At 50.3% G+C, this 14575-nt stretch overlaps 1 protein-coding gene across 4 annotated transcripts; it reads right to left on the bottom strand.

The window, feature by feature from the left end:
* Positions 1-737: 737 nt before the first annotated feature.
* Positions 738-14575, bottom strand: LOC110528796 (autophagy-related protein 9A). Of its 4 annotated transcripts, none has more exons than XM_036982811.2 (20): positions 14343-14575; positions 13898-14026; positions 12948-13098; positions 12802-12845; positions 12502-12566; positions 12100-12249; positions 10956-11097; positions 10547-10687; positions 10314-10434; positions 9660-9835; positions 9449-9571; positions 9051-9238; positions 8819-8972; positions 8414-8593; positions 8073-8273; positions 7349-7569; positions 7149-7266; positions 3119-3407; positions 2859-3001; positions 738-2781 (listed from the first exon to the last, which is right to left on the bottom strand). In XM_036982811.2, exons 3-20 carry the CDS (start codon positions 13051-13053, stop codon positions 2773-2775), a joined length of 2571 nt encoding a protein of 856 aa, XP_036838706.1. In that variant the 5' UTR covers positions 13054-13098; positions 13898-14026; positions 14343-14575; the 3' UTR covers positions 738-2772. The 4 variants fall into 4 exon arrangements, with proteins under 4 accessions (XP_036838706.1, XP_036838704.1, XP_036838705.1 ...); XM_036982809.2 differs by having other exon boundaries at positions 12948-13095; positions 13953-14026; positions 14343-14564; XM_036982810.2 differs by having other exon boundaries at positions 12948-13095; positions 14343-14514.

Below are 14575 nucleotides of genomic sequence, written 5' to 3'. Positions count from 1 at the left end.
ACTACCCTGTGAAGTTTATCATAATTTATTTAATCTGTCATTTAAATAAACTGTATGCCTGCCCAATGAGTCGTAGTGGGAGGACCACACATCTCATCGCGTGACTCCAAGTTTACTTAAATATCATGCCTGTTATATCAATAACTGCGAATTAAAGGATTTCCACCGACATTTTTTGCATAATTCATTTTACCGAAAAATATAAAAAGATCTCACCTTGTCAAGCCTATTTTATTTTGTCAACATTTGGAAAGTTGACTGAAAAGTGTTGTTTCAATCAGGCCTGTCATTACATTTATGTACTTTACTAGCATAAAAAGGTTGGATGGAAACCTGGTTATTGTGAGGATATTAATAGTGATATGTGCAAATGCCATTTTGTTTTCCGATATTTGATTCATTTAATTAAAATAAGATACATAGACTTTAGCTTTTAAGAGTCAATTACAAAAAAATGCCACAATAAAACATACATTTGAACACATTCATCTTCACGGGGCATTTTGCCACATAGAGAGGGGTGTTTTGCCCCACTTTCTAAAGTTTCTGTTTTCATTGAATACCCCTCCCCCCCCCCCCCCAAAAAAAAACTGCCATATACTTATGCTAAAATGTTTATTCTATTCTACTGAGCCATTTACTTTATGTTCATATTCTTATATTTTATAATTTATTACAAGTAAGAATTTAATTGGACGGTGTATACCATGTGTATCACCGTACATACAAAACTTTAATTACATAAATAAATACATTTTTATTGATGATTTCCAACTGTACAAAATGGCAATTTACAGCAAATATATAAAAACAAAAACTGACAGGCTGTGTCGGCTCAGGCATTCTACTACCTCGTTGTTAAACTTGTTCCACTGTGTCCCAGGAGACCTTTTCCATTATTCAGATCCCTTCCTCCACGTCTGCCTTCTATTTTCATCCAGGGTCTGATTCAGGTTGGACTCTCTGGCTGGCCACTCAATTACATGAATATATCAATCAATGAAGCGAGCAGCGCTGCAGACCTTTGCCATCTAGAAATTAATACCCAGCGGTAGAGTCTCTGACTGTATCTATTGGAAGCATCTTTAGCCTGGTCCCAGATCTGTTAGTGCTGCATGGTCAACCATATGGGGGCTGGTTATACAGCACTTAAACAGATCTGGGACCAGGCTAGTCTATTTGTGAGTCCAGAGTCGGTGTGAACCACAAAAACAAACAGCTGTAAATCACCATGCATCTCAAGCTCAACTCTCTGACGGTGGCACAAGCCCTGGTTAAAATAAAGTCATACAAATATGAAATGATCAAAACCAATATACTGATAAATGACATGCTTTGGATTCAACAAAAGTCATTAAAGTGCATTATCTTTTTCCCCCAGACAGTTGGGCAGAAATAAACATGCAGTTGGCCTGATGCTGACTAATCTGTCCAGTTGTTAGTGTTGATTGAAGATTCATTGCTGTATAGTTATGAGACGGTTGTGCTTAAAGGGGCAATCTGCAGTTCCTACTTCCATTTTTGGACTTACATCCATTTTGGATATAAACCCATTGATTCTTGGAGAGAAAAACGTATAAATGCCCAATGAGCTTAGTTCCACTGTCATACCTCATCAGAAGCCAAAATACACATTTGTAAAAGTAAACAAACACGGTATAGCCTCAAAACAGGGTTAAAACGAAATGGATGGTAAGTCCTTGCATCCACGGCTCCATCTATGAATTTGAGTGTGGTTCCATTTCTCCAGCCCCATCCTTCAACCTTTTACTGAAACAGTGGTGGGGGGTGCTTTGTAATCATTTCAACTATTGGATTGCCGCTTTAAGAGCATAAATATGGCACTGAAGAGTCTGAAGTTACACGTTCCAACCAGCCTGGTAAGTCTGCTTTGACACAAAATCAATAACTATGATGCGCTTCTTGTATATCCCTATTTATTAACCATCTCCACCTCGATGATATACTGAGAACAGTCCAGCGTCCTGATTTGATTCATACCAGTATGTCTATGCACGCGGTGTATATCGGTTTAGTGCCTGCTTCATGTCTATGAGATCTTTGTACAACACCATCACCAAATCTGCCACCCAAACCCAAAAGGATTCATTGTGCCAGTGCAGTCATACTTTGTTGGAAGTCCGCTCTCCTGTCATGTCACACACACACACACACACACACTTTTTCTCTGTAAGTACAATAAATATAGGCAACACAAAGAGAAAAAACAAAGAATAAAAAAAAAAGAAACTTGTCATTACTAAATGTTATCTTTAAAAAGGTACATTAATGGCAGTTTACACCCACACGTGATTTGCAAATGAATGCAAGAAGAAAAAGTCATCTCTGGATAGAAGTTGCCCTTAGGCACAGAACTCTGATCAGTTAACCCTCCCTAAATCCTAACCTTAACCGTTACGGAGAGAAACCATAAAGCTGACCTTAGATTAGTGTCTAGGAGGCAACTATAAAAGCCGATAAATATGCTACGGGTTCCATGCTGCCAGTTATGATGAAGTCATCAACCACCGTCACTTGATTGGCTGGTGTCATCTACAGAGGGTGTCAAGAAAAAGTCCTTGTCATCTTCACACGGTTACTCGATTGTTTTCTCTAGCCCAGAATGAATAACACGGCATGCTGCTATCCCACAGGTCTGTCTATCTGGGGTCAAAGGTGAAGCCATGGTCGAAAGTTCACAGATGAGCAGGAAGTTCTTCTCTGGTAGGATGAGGATGAGGGTGGGTAGGTAGGTGGGATCTCTCTGGTCAGTTACGTCACCTGAGGAGAGAGGAAAACAATGATATGGAACCCCATACACTGACACAGGGCCTATGTGTGTGTGATTTTGTAAACACCTTGTGTATGTTGGGAGGCATGTCGTCCTCTGAGCCCTCCTCAGGTACAGTGTCGGGGTGTCGGCCTCCACGTCCCTCCTCTGCCCAACCCCCCATGGGCACACGCTCCGACCTCACCACTCTGCCCCCCGGGCCGACAGAGTCTGGAGGAGTGACACACACACACACAGAGTGATATCAGTATGATCCATATCAGTCATCTTCAATATCATTACATATTAGGGAATGAGAGTATCATTTTTCATGGTTGTCATGGTTACCCGTGTTCCCTCCATAGTGACGCTGGCTGTTGCTCTGGAGTGGTGCCACTTCCTGTCCCGGGGTGGTACCTCGGTCAGGGTTAGGGCCCGAGTTAGAGCTGGGGATAGGGCCGGGGGTGGAAATAGGGGTGGAGATGGGGAAGGTGTGTGAGCGGGGGATGGGCTTTCGGGGGTTGGTGTTTCCTCCCCCTGAACCCCCCTCCTCGGTGACGCTGTCACTACTGTCGTCACTGTCCTGCCTGTGCCAGGTGTGCCGGGACAACTCCCCTCCAGACTGCTGCTTATGGAGCTACATAGAGGGAGGAGGAGGGGGAGAGGGGAAGTGGGAGCGAGGGGAGAGGAAGGAGGGAGGGGAGAAGAGAAAGTGGGAGAGAGAGGGGAGAGGAAGGAGGGAGGGGAGAAGAGAAAGTGGGAGAGAGAGGGGAGAGGAAGGAGGGAGGGGAGAAGAGGAAGTGGGAGAGAGAGGGGAGAGGAAGGAGGGAGGGGAGAAGAGGAAGTGGGAGAGAGAGGGGAGAGGAAGGAGGGAGGGGAGAAGAGGAAGTGGGAGAGAGAGGGGAGAGGAAGGAGGGAGGGGAGAAGAGAAAGTGGGAGAGAGAGGGGAGAGGAAGGAGGGAGGGGAGAAGAGGAAGTGGGAGAGAGAGGGGAGAGGAAGGAGGGAGGGGAGAAGAGGAAGTGGGAGAGAGAGGGGAGAGGAAGGAGGGAGAGGAGAAGAGGAAGTGGGAGAGAGAGGGGAGAGGAAGGAGGGAGGGGAGAAGAGAAAGTGGGAGAGAGAGGGGAGAGGAAGGAGGGAGGGGAGAAGAGGGAGTGGGAGAGAGAGGGGAGAGGAAGGAGGGAGGGGAGAAGAGGAAGTGGGAGAGAGGGGAGAGGAAGGAGGGAGGGGAGAAGAGGAAGTGGGAGAGAGAGGGGAGAGGAAGGAGGGAGGGGAGAAGAGGAAGTGGGAGAGAGAGGGGAGAGGAAGGAGGGAGGGGAGAAGAGGAAGTGGGAGAGAGAGGGGAGAGGAAGGAGGGAGGGGAGAAGAGAAAGTGGGAGAGAGAGGGGAGAGGAAGGAGGGAGGGGAGAAGAGGAAGTGGGAGAGAGAGGGGAGAGGAAGGAGGGAGGGGAGAAGAGGAAGTGGGAGAGAGCGGGGAGAGGAAGGAGGGAGGGGAGAAGAGGAAGTGGGAGAGAGAGGGGAGAGGAAGGAGGGAGGGGAGAAGAGGAAGTGGGAGAGAGAGGGGAGAGGAAGGAGGGAGGGGAGAAGAGGAAGTGGGAGAGAGAGGGGAGAGGAAGGAGGGAGGGGAGAAGAGAGGGTGGGAGAGAGAGGGGAGAGGAAGGAGGGAGGGGAGAAGAGGAAGTGGGAGAGAGAGGGGAGAGGAAGGAGGGAGGGGAGAAGAGGAAGTGGGAGAGAGAGGGGAGAGGAAGGAGGGAGGGGAGAAGAGGAAGTGGGAGAGATAGGGGAGAGGAAGGGGGAGGGAGAGGAGGGTGGGAGAGAGAGGGGAGAGGAAGGAGGGAGGGGAGAAGAGGAAGTGGGGAGAGAGGGGAGAGGAAGGAGGGAGGGTGTGATGGGGGTGTGTGAGGGGTGAGGTTGGTGGGTGGGGTGTTGTGATGGGGTGATGTGTGGGGTGTGGATGGTGGGTGGGGTGATGTGTTTGTGGGTGTGAGTGGGGTGTGGTTGGTGGGTGGGGTGTTGTGATGGGGTGTGTGTGGGGTGTGGTTGGTGGGTGGGGTGTTGTGGTTGGGGGTGTGTGTGGGTGTGGTTGGTGGGAGGGGTGTTGTGTTGGGGTGTGTGTGGGGTGTGGTATTGGGTGGGGTGTTGTGTTGGGGGTTGTGTGGGTGTGGTTGGTGGGTGGGTGTTGTGGTTGGGGTGTGTGTGGTGGTGGTTGGTGGGTGGGTGTTGTGTTTGGGGGTGTGTGTGGGGTGTGGTTGTGGGTGGGGTGTTGTGGTTGGGGTGTGTGTGGGTGTGGTTGGTGGGTGGGGTGTTGTGGTTGGGGGTGTGTGGGGTGTGGTTGTTGGTGGGGTGTTGTGTTGGGGGTGTGTGTGGGGTGTGGTGGTGGGTTTGTGTGGGGTGTGTGTGGGGTGTGGTTGTGGGTGGGTGTTGTGTTGGGGTGTGTGTGGGTGTGGTTGTGGGTGGGGTGTTGTGGTTGGGGGTGTGGTGGGGTGTGGTTGTGGGTGGGTGTTGTGTTTGGGGTGTGTGTGGGTGTGGTGGTGTGGGTGTTGGGTTGGGGTGTGTGTTGGGTGTGTTGTGGTGGGGTGTTTGTTTGGGGTGTGTGGGGGTGTGGTGTGGGTGGGGGTGTTGTGTTTGGGGTGTGTGTGGGGTGTGTTTTGGGGTGGGGTGTTGTGTTGGGTTGTGTGGGGTGTGGTTGGTGGTGGGGTGTTGTGGTTGGGGGTGTGTGTGGGGTGTGGTTGGTGGGTGGGTGTTGTGTTTGGGGTGTGTGTGGGTGTGGTTGGTGGTGGGGTGTTGTGTTGGGGTGTGTGGGGGTGTGGTTGGTGGGTGGTTTGTGTTTGGAAGAGAAAGTGGGAGAGAGAGGGGAGAGGAAGGAGGGAGGGGAGAAGAGGAAGTGGGAGAGAGGGGGAAGGAAGGAGGGAGGGGAGAAGAGAAAGTGGGAGAGAGAGGGAGAGGAAGGAGGGAGGGGAGAAGGGAAGTGGAGAGAGAGGGGAGAGGAAGGAGGGAGGGGAGAAGAGGAAGTGGGAGAGAGAGGGGAGAGGAAGGAGGGAGTGGGAGAAGAGGAAGTGGGAGAGAGAGGGGAGAGGAAGGAGGGAGGGGAGAAGAGGAAGTGGGAGAGAGAGGGGAGAGGAAGGAGGGAGGGGAGAAGAGGAAGTGGGAGAGAGAGGGGAGAGGAAGGAGGGAGGGGAGAAGAGGAAGTGGGAGAGAGAGGGGAGAGGAAGGAGGGAGGGGAGAAGAGAGGGTGGGAGAGAGAGGGGAGAGGAAGGAGGGAGGGGAGAAGAGGAAGTGGGAGAGAGAGGGGAGAGGAAGGAGGGAGGGGAGAAGAGGAAGTGGGAGAGAGAGGGGAGAGGAAGGAGGGAGGGGAGAAGAGGAAGTGGGAGAGAGAGGGGAGAGGAAGGAGGGAGGGGAGAAGAGGAAGTGGGAGAGAGAGGGGAGAGGAAGGAGGGAGGGGAGAAGAGAGGGTGGGAGAGAGAGGGGAGAGGAAGGAGGGAGGGGAGAAGAGGAAGTGGGAGAGAGAGGGGAGAGGAAGGAGGGAGGGGAGAAGAGGAAGTGGGAGAGAGAGGGGAGAGGAAGGAGGGAGGGGAGAAGAGGAAGTGGGAGAGAGAGGGGAGAGGAAGGAGGGAGGGGAGAAGAGGAAGTGGGAGAGAGAGGGGAGAGGAAGGAGGGAGGGGAGAAGAGGAAGTGGGAGAGAGAGGGGAGAGGAAGGAGGGAGGGGAGAAGAGGAAGTGGGAGAGAGAGGGGAGAGGAAGGAGGGAGGGGAGAAGAGAGGGTGGGAGAGAGAGGGGAGAGGAAGGAGGGAGGGGAGAAGAGGAAGTGGGAGAGAGAGGGGAGAGGAAGGAGGGAGGGGAGAAGAGGAAGTGGGAGAGAGAGGGGAGAGGAAGGAGGGAGGGGAGAAGAGGAAGTGGGAGAGAGAGGGGAGAGGAAGGAGGGAGGGGAGAAGAGGAAGTGGGAGAGAGAGGGGAGAGGAAGGAGGGAGGGGAGAAGAGGAAGTGGGAGAGAGAGGGGAGAGGAAGGAGGGAGGGGAGAAGAGGAAGTGGGAGAGAGAGGGGAGAGGAAGGAGGGAGGGGAGAAGAGGAAGTGGGAGAGAGAGGGGAGAGGAAGGAGGGAGGGGAGAAGAGGAAGTGGGAGAGAGAGGGGAGAGGAAGGAGGGAGGGGAGAAGAGGAAGTGGGAGAGAGAGGGGAGAGGAAGGAGGGAGGGGAGAAGAGGAAGTGGGAGAGAGAGGGGAGAGGAAGGAGGGAGAGGAGAAGAGGAAGTGGGAGAGAGAGGGGAGAGGAAGGAGGGAGGGGAGAAGAGGAAGTGGGAGAGAGAGGGGAGGGGGAGAGACGCATTTACTTTTGAAGCTCTTTATTGCAAAATGTTTAAAACCATCCATCCAGACACAGACAGACCTCATGTATATAGAGTGCGTGGATGCTCATCTCCGTGGAGGCGTATTCTGATAGGACGAGACTTGTCAGTTGACCTTCCCACACACTACTGCCTGAACTAGCAGTTCGAGCATCAGTACTGGGGGGGGGAGAAAGAGTTTGTTGATTGATGGTTAGTTGATAGATTGCTTGATTAGTTGTGGGAGGAGTGTGGGCTTTACCTTGATCCCGCCATGGCTCTGCTTGCAGAAGAGGCGTGTCCGGCTGACCTATGGGTGGAGCTACAGCTGCCCCTCATGCTGCTGACTGAGAGGGAGCGCAAGGCTGACGCCCCGTCGCTAACACCCACCGGCCCGTGATTGGTCAAGGAGCCGTCCCGCCCCAGATGAAGAGAGGCCAATGAGGGGGGACCTGCCAGGAAGTTAGCTATCAGACTCCTTGGCTGAGAGGGCGAGAGACACACACACACACACACACACACACACACACACACACACACACACACACACACACAGAGAGAGAGAGAGAGAATTCGATTTTGACCTTTAATATCAGTGTAATCAAAAAACTCAGAAATGTTGACAAGTGTCAATGTATCTATTGGCATGTCTGTCCGTCTCCCTACCTCTGACCCGCACAGTGATGTGAGAGTGTGTCTGCCTCCCTACCTCTGACCCATTCAGTGAGGTGAGAGTGTGTCTGTCTCCCTACCTCTGACCCATTCAGTGAGGTGAGAGTGTGTCTGTCTCCCTACCTCTGACCCAGACAGTGATGTGAGAGTGTGTCTGTCTCCCTACCTCTGACAGTGAGGTGAGAGTGTGTCTGTCTCCCTACCTCTGACAGTGAGGTGAGAGTGTGTCTGTCTCCCTACCTCTGACAGTGAGGTGAGAGTGTGTCTGTCTCCCTACCTCTGACAGTGAGGTGAGAGTGTGTCTGTCTCCCTACCTCTGACAGTGAGGTGAGAGTGTGTCTGTCTCCTGTAGTCTCTCTCTGTACTCTCTCCTTCAGCTGGCTGATGAAGTGAGTGGTCTCAGTGGGGGGCTGCCACTGGGGGTTGGTGATGGCAAAATGCATCAGGGACAGCTCAGTCTTCCCATCCTCCGCCTGTTGGTAAATAGATGCCTCTGTCTTCCCCTCAGACATCCACTGGAGGGAGGAAGAGGAAGTAAGAGAAAGGAGAAAAGGAAGGAGTTGGGAGGGGAAAGAGAGTCACTATTTATGCATTGCTCATCTGTGTCTGTGTGTGTGTGTGTGTGTGTGTGTGTGTGTGTGCGAGAGAGTCTCACCGCGGGGTGTCCGTGCTGTCTGATGTCCATCTGAGCGAAGGAGCAGGTGTCTCCCACCCCTACCACCTCCACGGTGAAGTTCCTGAAGAAGTCAATGATCTCCAGAGACTTCCTCCTCAGACTGAAGATCAGGATGAAGGGAGTCACCAGGGGGCTGGTCAGCTCCTCTAGGATAAACACCTGGACAGGCAGAGGAAAGGTTAAAACATCGCCCCTGTACATAATCGTCTTCATTACAACCTTAAAAGGGAACACTGATCCTAGACCAGCACTTCTAATCGGAGACGCTTTGTGAATAAAGGCTCTGGCCAGGTAGAGAGGAATATGCTATGTGCTTCAGAAATGACTCATAAGTTCCTGCTTTATAAAAAGAGTGGAAAAGGTTATGACTATAGTGCTACTCACAGCCTTGTACTGGAAGAGCTGTGAGAACTGGTCTCGTGTCTCGTAGCGATGGGCGTTGCCCTGCCAGTGGTCTGGCATGTAGTGGATGTGAGCCAGGATCAACCTGAGCAGCTGCTCTGGACAGTAGACCAGGTGTTTGTCTGGGATAAAAGACCTGAGGAGAGAGGGAGAATGTACCAAACCCTTCAAAATGACTTAGCACACAGACAGACACACACACACACACACACACCTGCAGACAGTGATACACACTCCCAGCAGGGTGATGGACGACAGGACGTGTTCCACGGCGAGGACGTCTTCGTCGTAGATGGTCAGAGCAATGAGGACAGCCAATAGGGAGCCAGCAAAAAACGCCACGTTCTTAGCCACCACCGTCAGCAACGAGGACAGGAAGCAGTTCATATACCTAGAGGACGCCTGGAGGTGGGACACACGCACAGAAGTGAAGAACATCTGGCATTTAGACACCACTGACAGCAACAGACAAGAATCAGTTCATCAATATCACAATAATTACCTTACACACCTTCTGTGTGTGTGTGTGTGTGTGTGTGTCTTTGTGTGTGTGTGTGTGTGTGTGTGTGTGTGTGTGTGTGTGTGTGTGTGTGTGTGTGTGTTCAGTCCTACTTTGTAGCCCTTGCTGAGCCGTGACATCAGTTCATGGTCCAGCTCATTGAAGTGGCGAAGGTAACATCGACCGTACAGAGACCAACACCTCGCTCCCAAACTACCTGGCTCACGCTTTATCACCTACACACACACACACACAATAAATTAGCTTTACAGCATCTGCTACACCTCCATAACGGAGTACAGCGGTGTGTGTGTGTGTCCCTACCTCTGTATAGCTGAAGAAGGCATACAGTATTTGCCAGACCAGTACGACAGGACAGAGTAAGAGGTTGGCGATGCCGATCCACAGTATACGTGATGCCAGTTTGTCTGCCAGCTCCAACCTGTTACCACCTCTCTTATACTGCGGCTTCAAACTCCACTCACTCTCAAACAGAGAGCCTGGGAAGTGGGGGTGAGAGAGAGAGAGACACAGAGAGAGAGAGAGACACAGAGAGAGAGAGAGAGAGAGACAGAGAGAGAGAGAGAGAGAGAGACAGAGAGAGAGACACAGAGAGAGAGAGAGAGAGAGAGAGAGACAGAGAGAGACACAGAGAGAGAGAGAGACAGAGAGACAGAGAGAGAGAGACACAGAGACAGAGAGAGACACAGAGAGAGGAAGAGAGACAGAGAGAGAGAGAGAGAGAGAGAGAGAGACACAGAGAGAGAGAGAGAGAGAGAGAGAGAGAGAGAGAGAGAGAGAGAAAGACACAGAGAGAGGAAGAGAGAAAGACACAGAGAGAGGAAGAGAGAGAGAGAGAGAGAGAGAGAGAGAGACAGAGAGAGGAAGAGAGAGAGAGAGAGAGAGACACAGAGAGAGAGGTGAAAAGTGTACCAAACAAAGTGTACCGAGTACAAACTCCAAAACACACACACCAACCTGGCCCCCAGAAGAGGATGAGTTCAAAGTTGTACTTGAGGCCGCGGGTGTAAAACACACTCTCCCCGAGCAGTGGCGGGCGGAAACGCACAGGAAGGAGGGACTTATTTACCATGGCAACCTGGAGGAAGAAGAAAGGGGTTTAGGTGGTGTTGTTTTTGATTGACAGGTGGTTCAGTAGTAGGGGTACAAGCGAGGAATGGTAAAGAAGATGTACTCTGACACACACACACCATGTAGTTTTTGAAGCGCAGGATACGGTGGTATATGTCCAGTTCTGTGAGTTCTTTCTTGTGGATACAGATCTGGTGTTCCTTCTGGATCTCAACGATCCGGGCCTGAACCTCCTGCCATGTGAAGTATGGCAGCTCTGCCTAGAGGGGGGAGGGGAGGAGGAGACAAGGAGGAGGAGAGGGGGAGGGGAGAAGGAGACAAGGAGGAGGAGAGGGGGAGAGGAGGAGGAGAGGAGGGGGAGGGGAGGAGGAGACAAGGAGGAGGAGAGGGGGAGAGGAGGAGGAGAGGAGGGGAGGGGAGGAGGAGACAAGGAGGAGGAGAGGGGGAGAGGAGGAGGAGAGGAGGGGAGGAAGATCAGTAGTTAAACCAGTAGGTTGAAGACACGCACAGACACACACACACACTCACCATGCTCATCTTGAGTGCGTTGGTGTAGAAGGAGCGTATCTCCCAGTAGCAGCAGACGTTGTAGATGAACTTGATGAGGCGATGCAGCCAGAACACTCCAGATATCATCAATACAAACATCACTGTCACGTTGTCACGGATACTGGCGGGAAAACAACAAGCAGGTTGTCACAGATACCAGTGGGAAAACAACAAGCAGGTTGTCACAGATACCAGTGGGAAAACAACAAGCAGGTTGTCACAGATACCAGTGGGAAAACAACAAGCAGGTTGTCACAGATACCAGTGGGAAAACAACAAACAGGTTGTCACAGATACCAGTGGGAAAACAACAAGCAGGTTGTCACAGATACCAGTGGGAAAACAACAAGCAGGTTGTCACAGATACCAGCGGGAAAACAACAAGCAGGTTGTCACAGATACCAGTGGGGGAAAAAAAGCAGGTTGTCATGGATACTGGCGGGAAAACAACAAGCAGGTTGTCACAGATACCAGTGGGAAAACAACAAGCAGGTTGTCACAGATACCAGCGGGAAAACAAAAAGCAGGTTGTCATGGATACTGGCGGGAAAACAACAAGCAGGTTGTCACAGATACCAGTGGGAAAACAACAAGCAGGTTGTCACAGATACCAGCGGGAAAACAAAAAGCAGGTTGTCATGGATACTGGCGGGAAAACAACAAGCAGGTTGTCACAGATACCAGTGGGAAAACAACAAGCAGGTTGTCACAGATACCAGTGGGAAAACAACAAGCAGGTTGTCACAGATACCAGTGGGAAAACAACAAGCAGGTTGTCACAGATACCAGTGGGAAAACAACAAGCAGGTTGTCACAGATACCAGTGGGAAAACAACAAGCAGGTTGTCACAGATACCAGTGGGAAAACAACAAGCAGGTTGTCACAGATACCAGTGGGAAAACAACAAGCAGGTTGTCACAGATACCAGTGGGAAAACAACAAGCAGGTTGTCACAGATACCAGTGGGAAAACAACAAGCAGGTTGTCACAGATACCAGTGGGAAAACAACAAGCAGTAAGGACATTTTCCGGCCTTCCTTATTAACTTGAGTGCAAAAGATGTGTTAATAAAGTGTTTATAATGCATTTATAAAACATTTATGAAGTGTTTATAAGCCTTACCTTGCACTGCAGACGTCCACAGGCAGGAAGGCGTCAGGCAGAGTGACTTTGGAGGAGTCGGTGTGGTTGACAAACTTGTTAGCGAACAGAATGTCATAGTCCACACAGTTAGCCAAGAAGACTGTGAACCCCACCACAAACAGCAACTGGCTACAGAGGGGGAGAAAGGGGGAAAGAGGAGAGAGAGGAAAGTTGAAAACGACCCCACAGGACACAGACATGGACCACATAGAAGACACATAGAAGACACATAGAAGACACAGACACACACACACTTACACCAGCTCAAAGACCTCTCCCAGCAGCATACACACACACACACACACACACACACACACACACACACACACACACACACACACACACACACACAGCATACACACACACACACAGTGTACTTACACCAGCTCAAAGACCTCTCCCAGCAGCATACAGGTGAAGCCATTCTTCTGGTGCAGGTTATAGACGTGTCAGGGGTCAAGGATCAGATGATGACATAAAAGTAGCATGTGTCCTCTCATAATGAAAGTCTAGTCAGCTATAGTATTAGGTCACCAGCTCAACATTCCTCCTGGAGAGCTACTGGACGTGCAGGCTTTTATTCCAGCCCTGCTCTTACACACCTGATTCTATTCTTCTCCTGGAAGGTGTTGACCCTCCCGGTCTTAAAATAAACAGAGACACAGAGGGGTAAAAGGATATCCTCTGGAAGAACAGGTCCAGGTTCTCTATGTGGTGCCACGGGGCTGCAGAGAACAGTCAATAACAAAAACAGGTTAGTGTGTGTGTGTGTGTGTGTGTGTGTGTGTGTGTGTGTGTGTGTGTGTGAATCTACTTAAGAACTTTACACTTGTTTCCGTCAGGTACGTGCACCAGTAGGTTCTCCTCTCCTGGTGGAGAGTCGCTGTATGAAGCCTCTAGGCGCTGGTACTCTGTGTCAAAGTGTGCCGCCATGGTAACCACAGCTTCAGTTACCCCCAGCAATCAAGCCCCTAGCTACTGATTGGACCAGTGGACCACAGAAAGGGTGGGAGAGAGAGAGAGAGAGAGAGAAATCAGTGCCATAGATCCACAGATAGTCTGTATTACAATAACCATGTGTCTTTCTCTTCCCTCCTCTGCACTGGATGGAGTAACAGAGGGAACCTCTTTCAGACATCCACCTATCCAGCTCCTCACATGGAAGTAGATAAAGGAGAGGAGGCGAGGAAAGGAAGCCAAACATGTCAATAAGCCATATCACACCTGTGCTCCACCCATCACTGGAACATGGACATGCTTGAAAGACATGAGACAGACAGACAACTGACAGGTGTGGATATAGGCACACAAAAACTATTCTTGCAGCAAATCATATGCCATAATACCACAAAAGTTCCATGACCGTTTGCCTAGTATACAACACCCTACGTTAATCATGTTGGCCAATGTAGACATGTCACTGGCAGAACGCTGCTGACACAATGGACAGTGTTGCGAAATGTGCTCTGCGACTCCAGCGGAATCACAACGACGGATATTGAGACAGAGCGTTTTAAACCACATTATAGCCTACAAATATCCTACTGTTTTACGAATTTACTCATGTGACAATTTGTGAGCGACAAAAACCAAGTCTATACAAGCTTTTTGGCTGAGGTGCGCAGCGTGGCTTTAACTTTTAAACAATAAGCGGTCCTGGAGCTGCTGGCCTTTTGAAAGGCGACAATGACGAGGGACACGCAGCCCCCTCCTATGCTATAATCTACATGTAAGTGGAAATATTGTTGCATCTTGAAGTCTTCAGCAAATAGCTTACCTGGAAAATGATTCGGCTACACGTATTTAGGCCTACACACAAGAAAATAGCCCACCTCTGTTGACCAAGTTTAGATTAGCTCCATTCCAGGATCATTACACGTCAGGGGATTGCCGCTTACATTTCACCCTACAGAAAGAGAACATGGGACATTACAATTCTAAAATCATGAAATTGTAACGATAAACCGATCCCATTGCTTACAATATAGCCGTGATTTAAAAAATAAATACATGTAACGTTAGCTAGGCAGCCCGGGAAAGTGTACCCTAGGAAGAACCGAAACCGTGAAGATGATTTGGTTCTCAGGATATTGGCAAACTGCTATTGTTGAAGAAAGCTGCATGTTCATGACAGATCTACAAAATCATCACAGGGATTTAGCTCTATATTTTACTGCACTAGACTATTATTCTGTTGAAAATGTTATCGGGTCGCAGCCTACCTTTGACGCAGGCGGACTGATCGTCAATGAGAATTGCCGAGCCCTTGTTTATAGAGGACGTCTAGGCTTTGTTTTCCTGTTTATTTTTGAGTCAGAGGCGAAATTTGGTTATACATTATGTACATCAATGCCTGTCATGGTTGATGGATACCTGGTTTAGCCAATCAGAAGATGCGGACTCCCAAAAGAGGCGGACTCCCAAAGCTCCCTGCTTCAGCTTTCTTGACACGCCC

Source organism: Oncorhynchus mykiss, chromosome 7 (assembly GCF_057628025.1).
Source record: "Oncorhynchus mykiss isolate SJ-2025 chromosome 7, ASM5762802v1, whole genome shotgun sequence".
Classification (NCBI taxonomy): domain Eukaryota; kingdom Metazoa; phylum Chordata; class Actinopteri; order Salmoniformes; family Salmonidae; genus Oncorhynchus; species Oncorhynchus mykiss.
The sequence above is the reverse complement of the archived record's forward strand: the minus strand, read 5'-3'. Positions and strand labels throughout refer to the sequence as shown.

Coding starts and splice junctions, on each gene's coding strand:
- LOC110528796 (XM_036982811.2), bottom strand. CDS start 13,053: ATGGCGGCACACTTTGACACAGAGTACCAGCGCCTAGAGGCTTCATAC. Junction 8,973..9,050: donor GTGTGTATCACTGTCTGCAG/GTGTGTGTGTGT, acceptor CTCTCTCCTCAG/GTCTTTTATCCCAGACAAAC. Junction 3,002..3,118: donor TCACTATGGAGGGAACACGG/GTAACCATGACA, acceptor TCACTCCTCCAG/ACTCTGTCGGCCCGGGGGGC.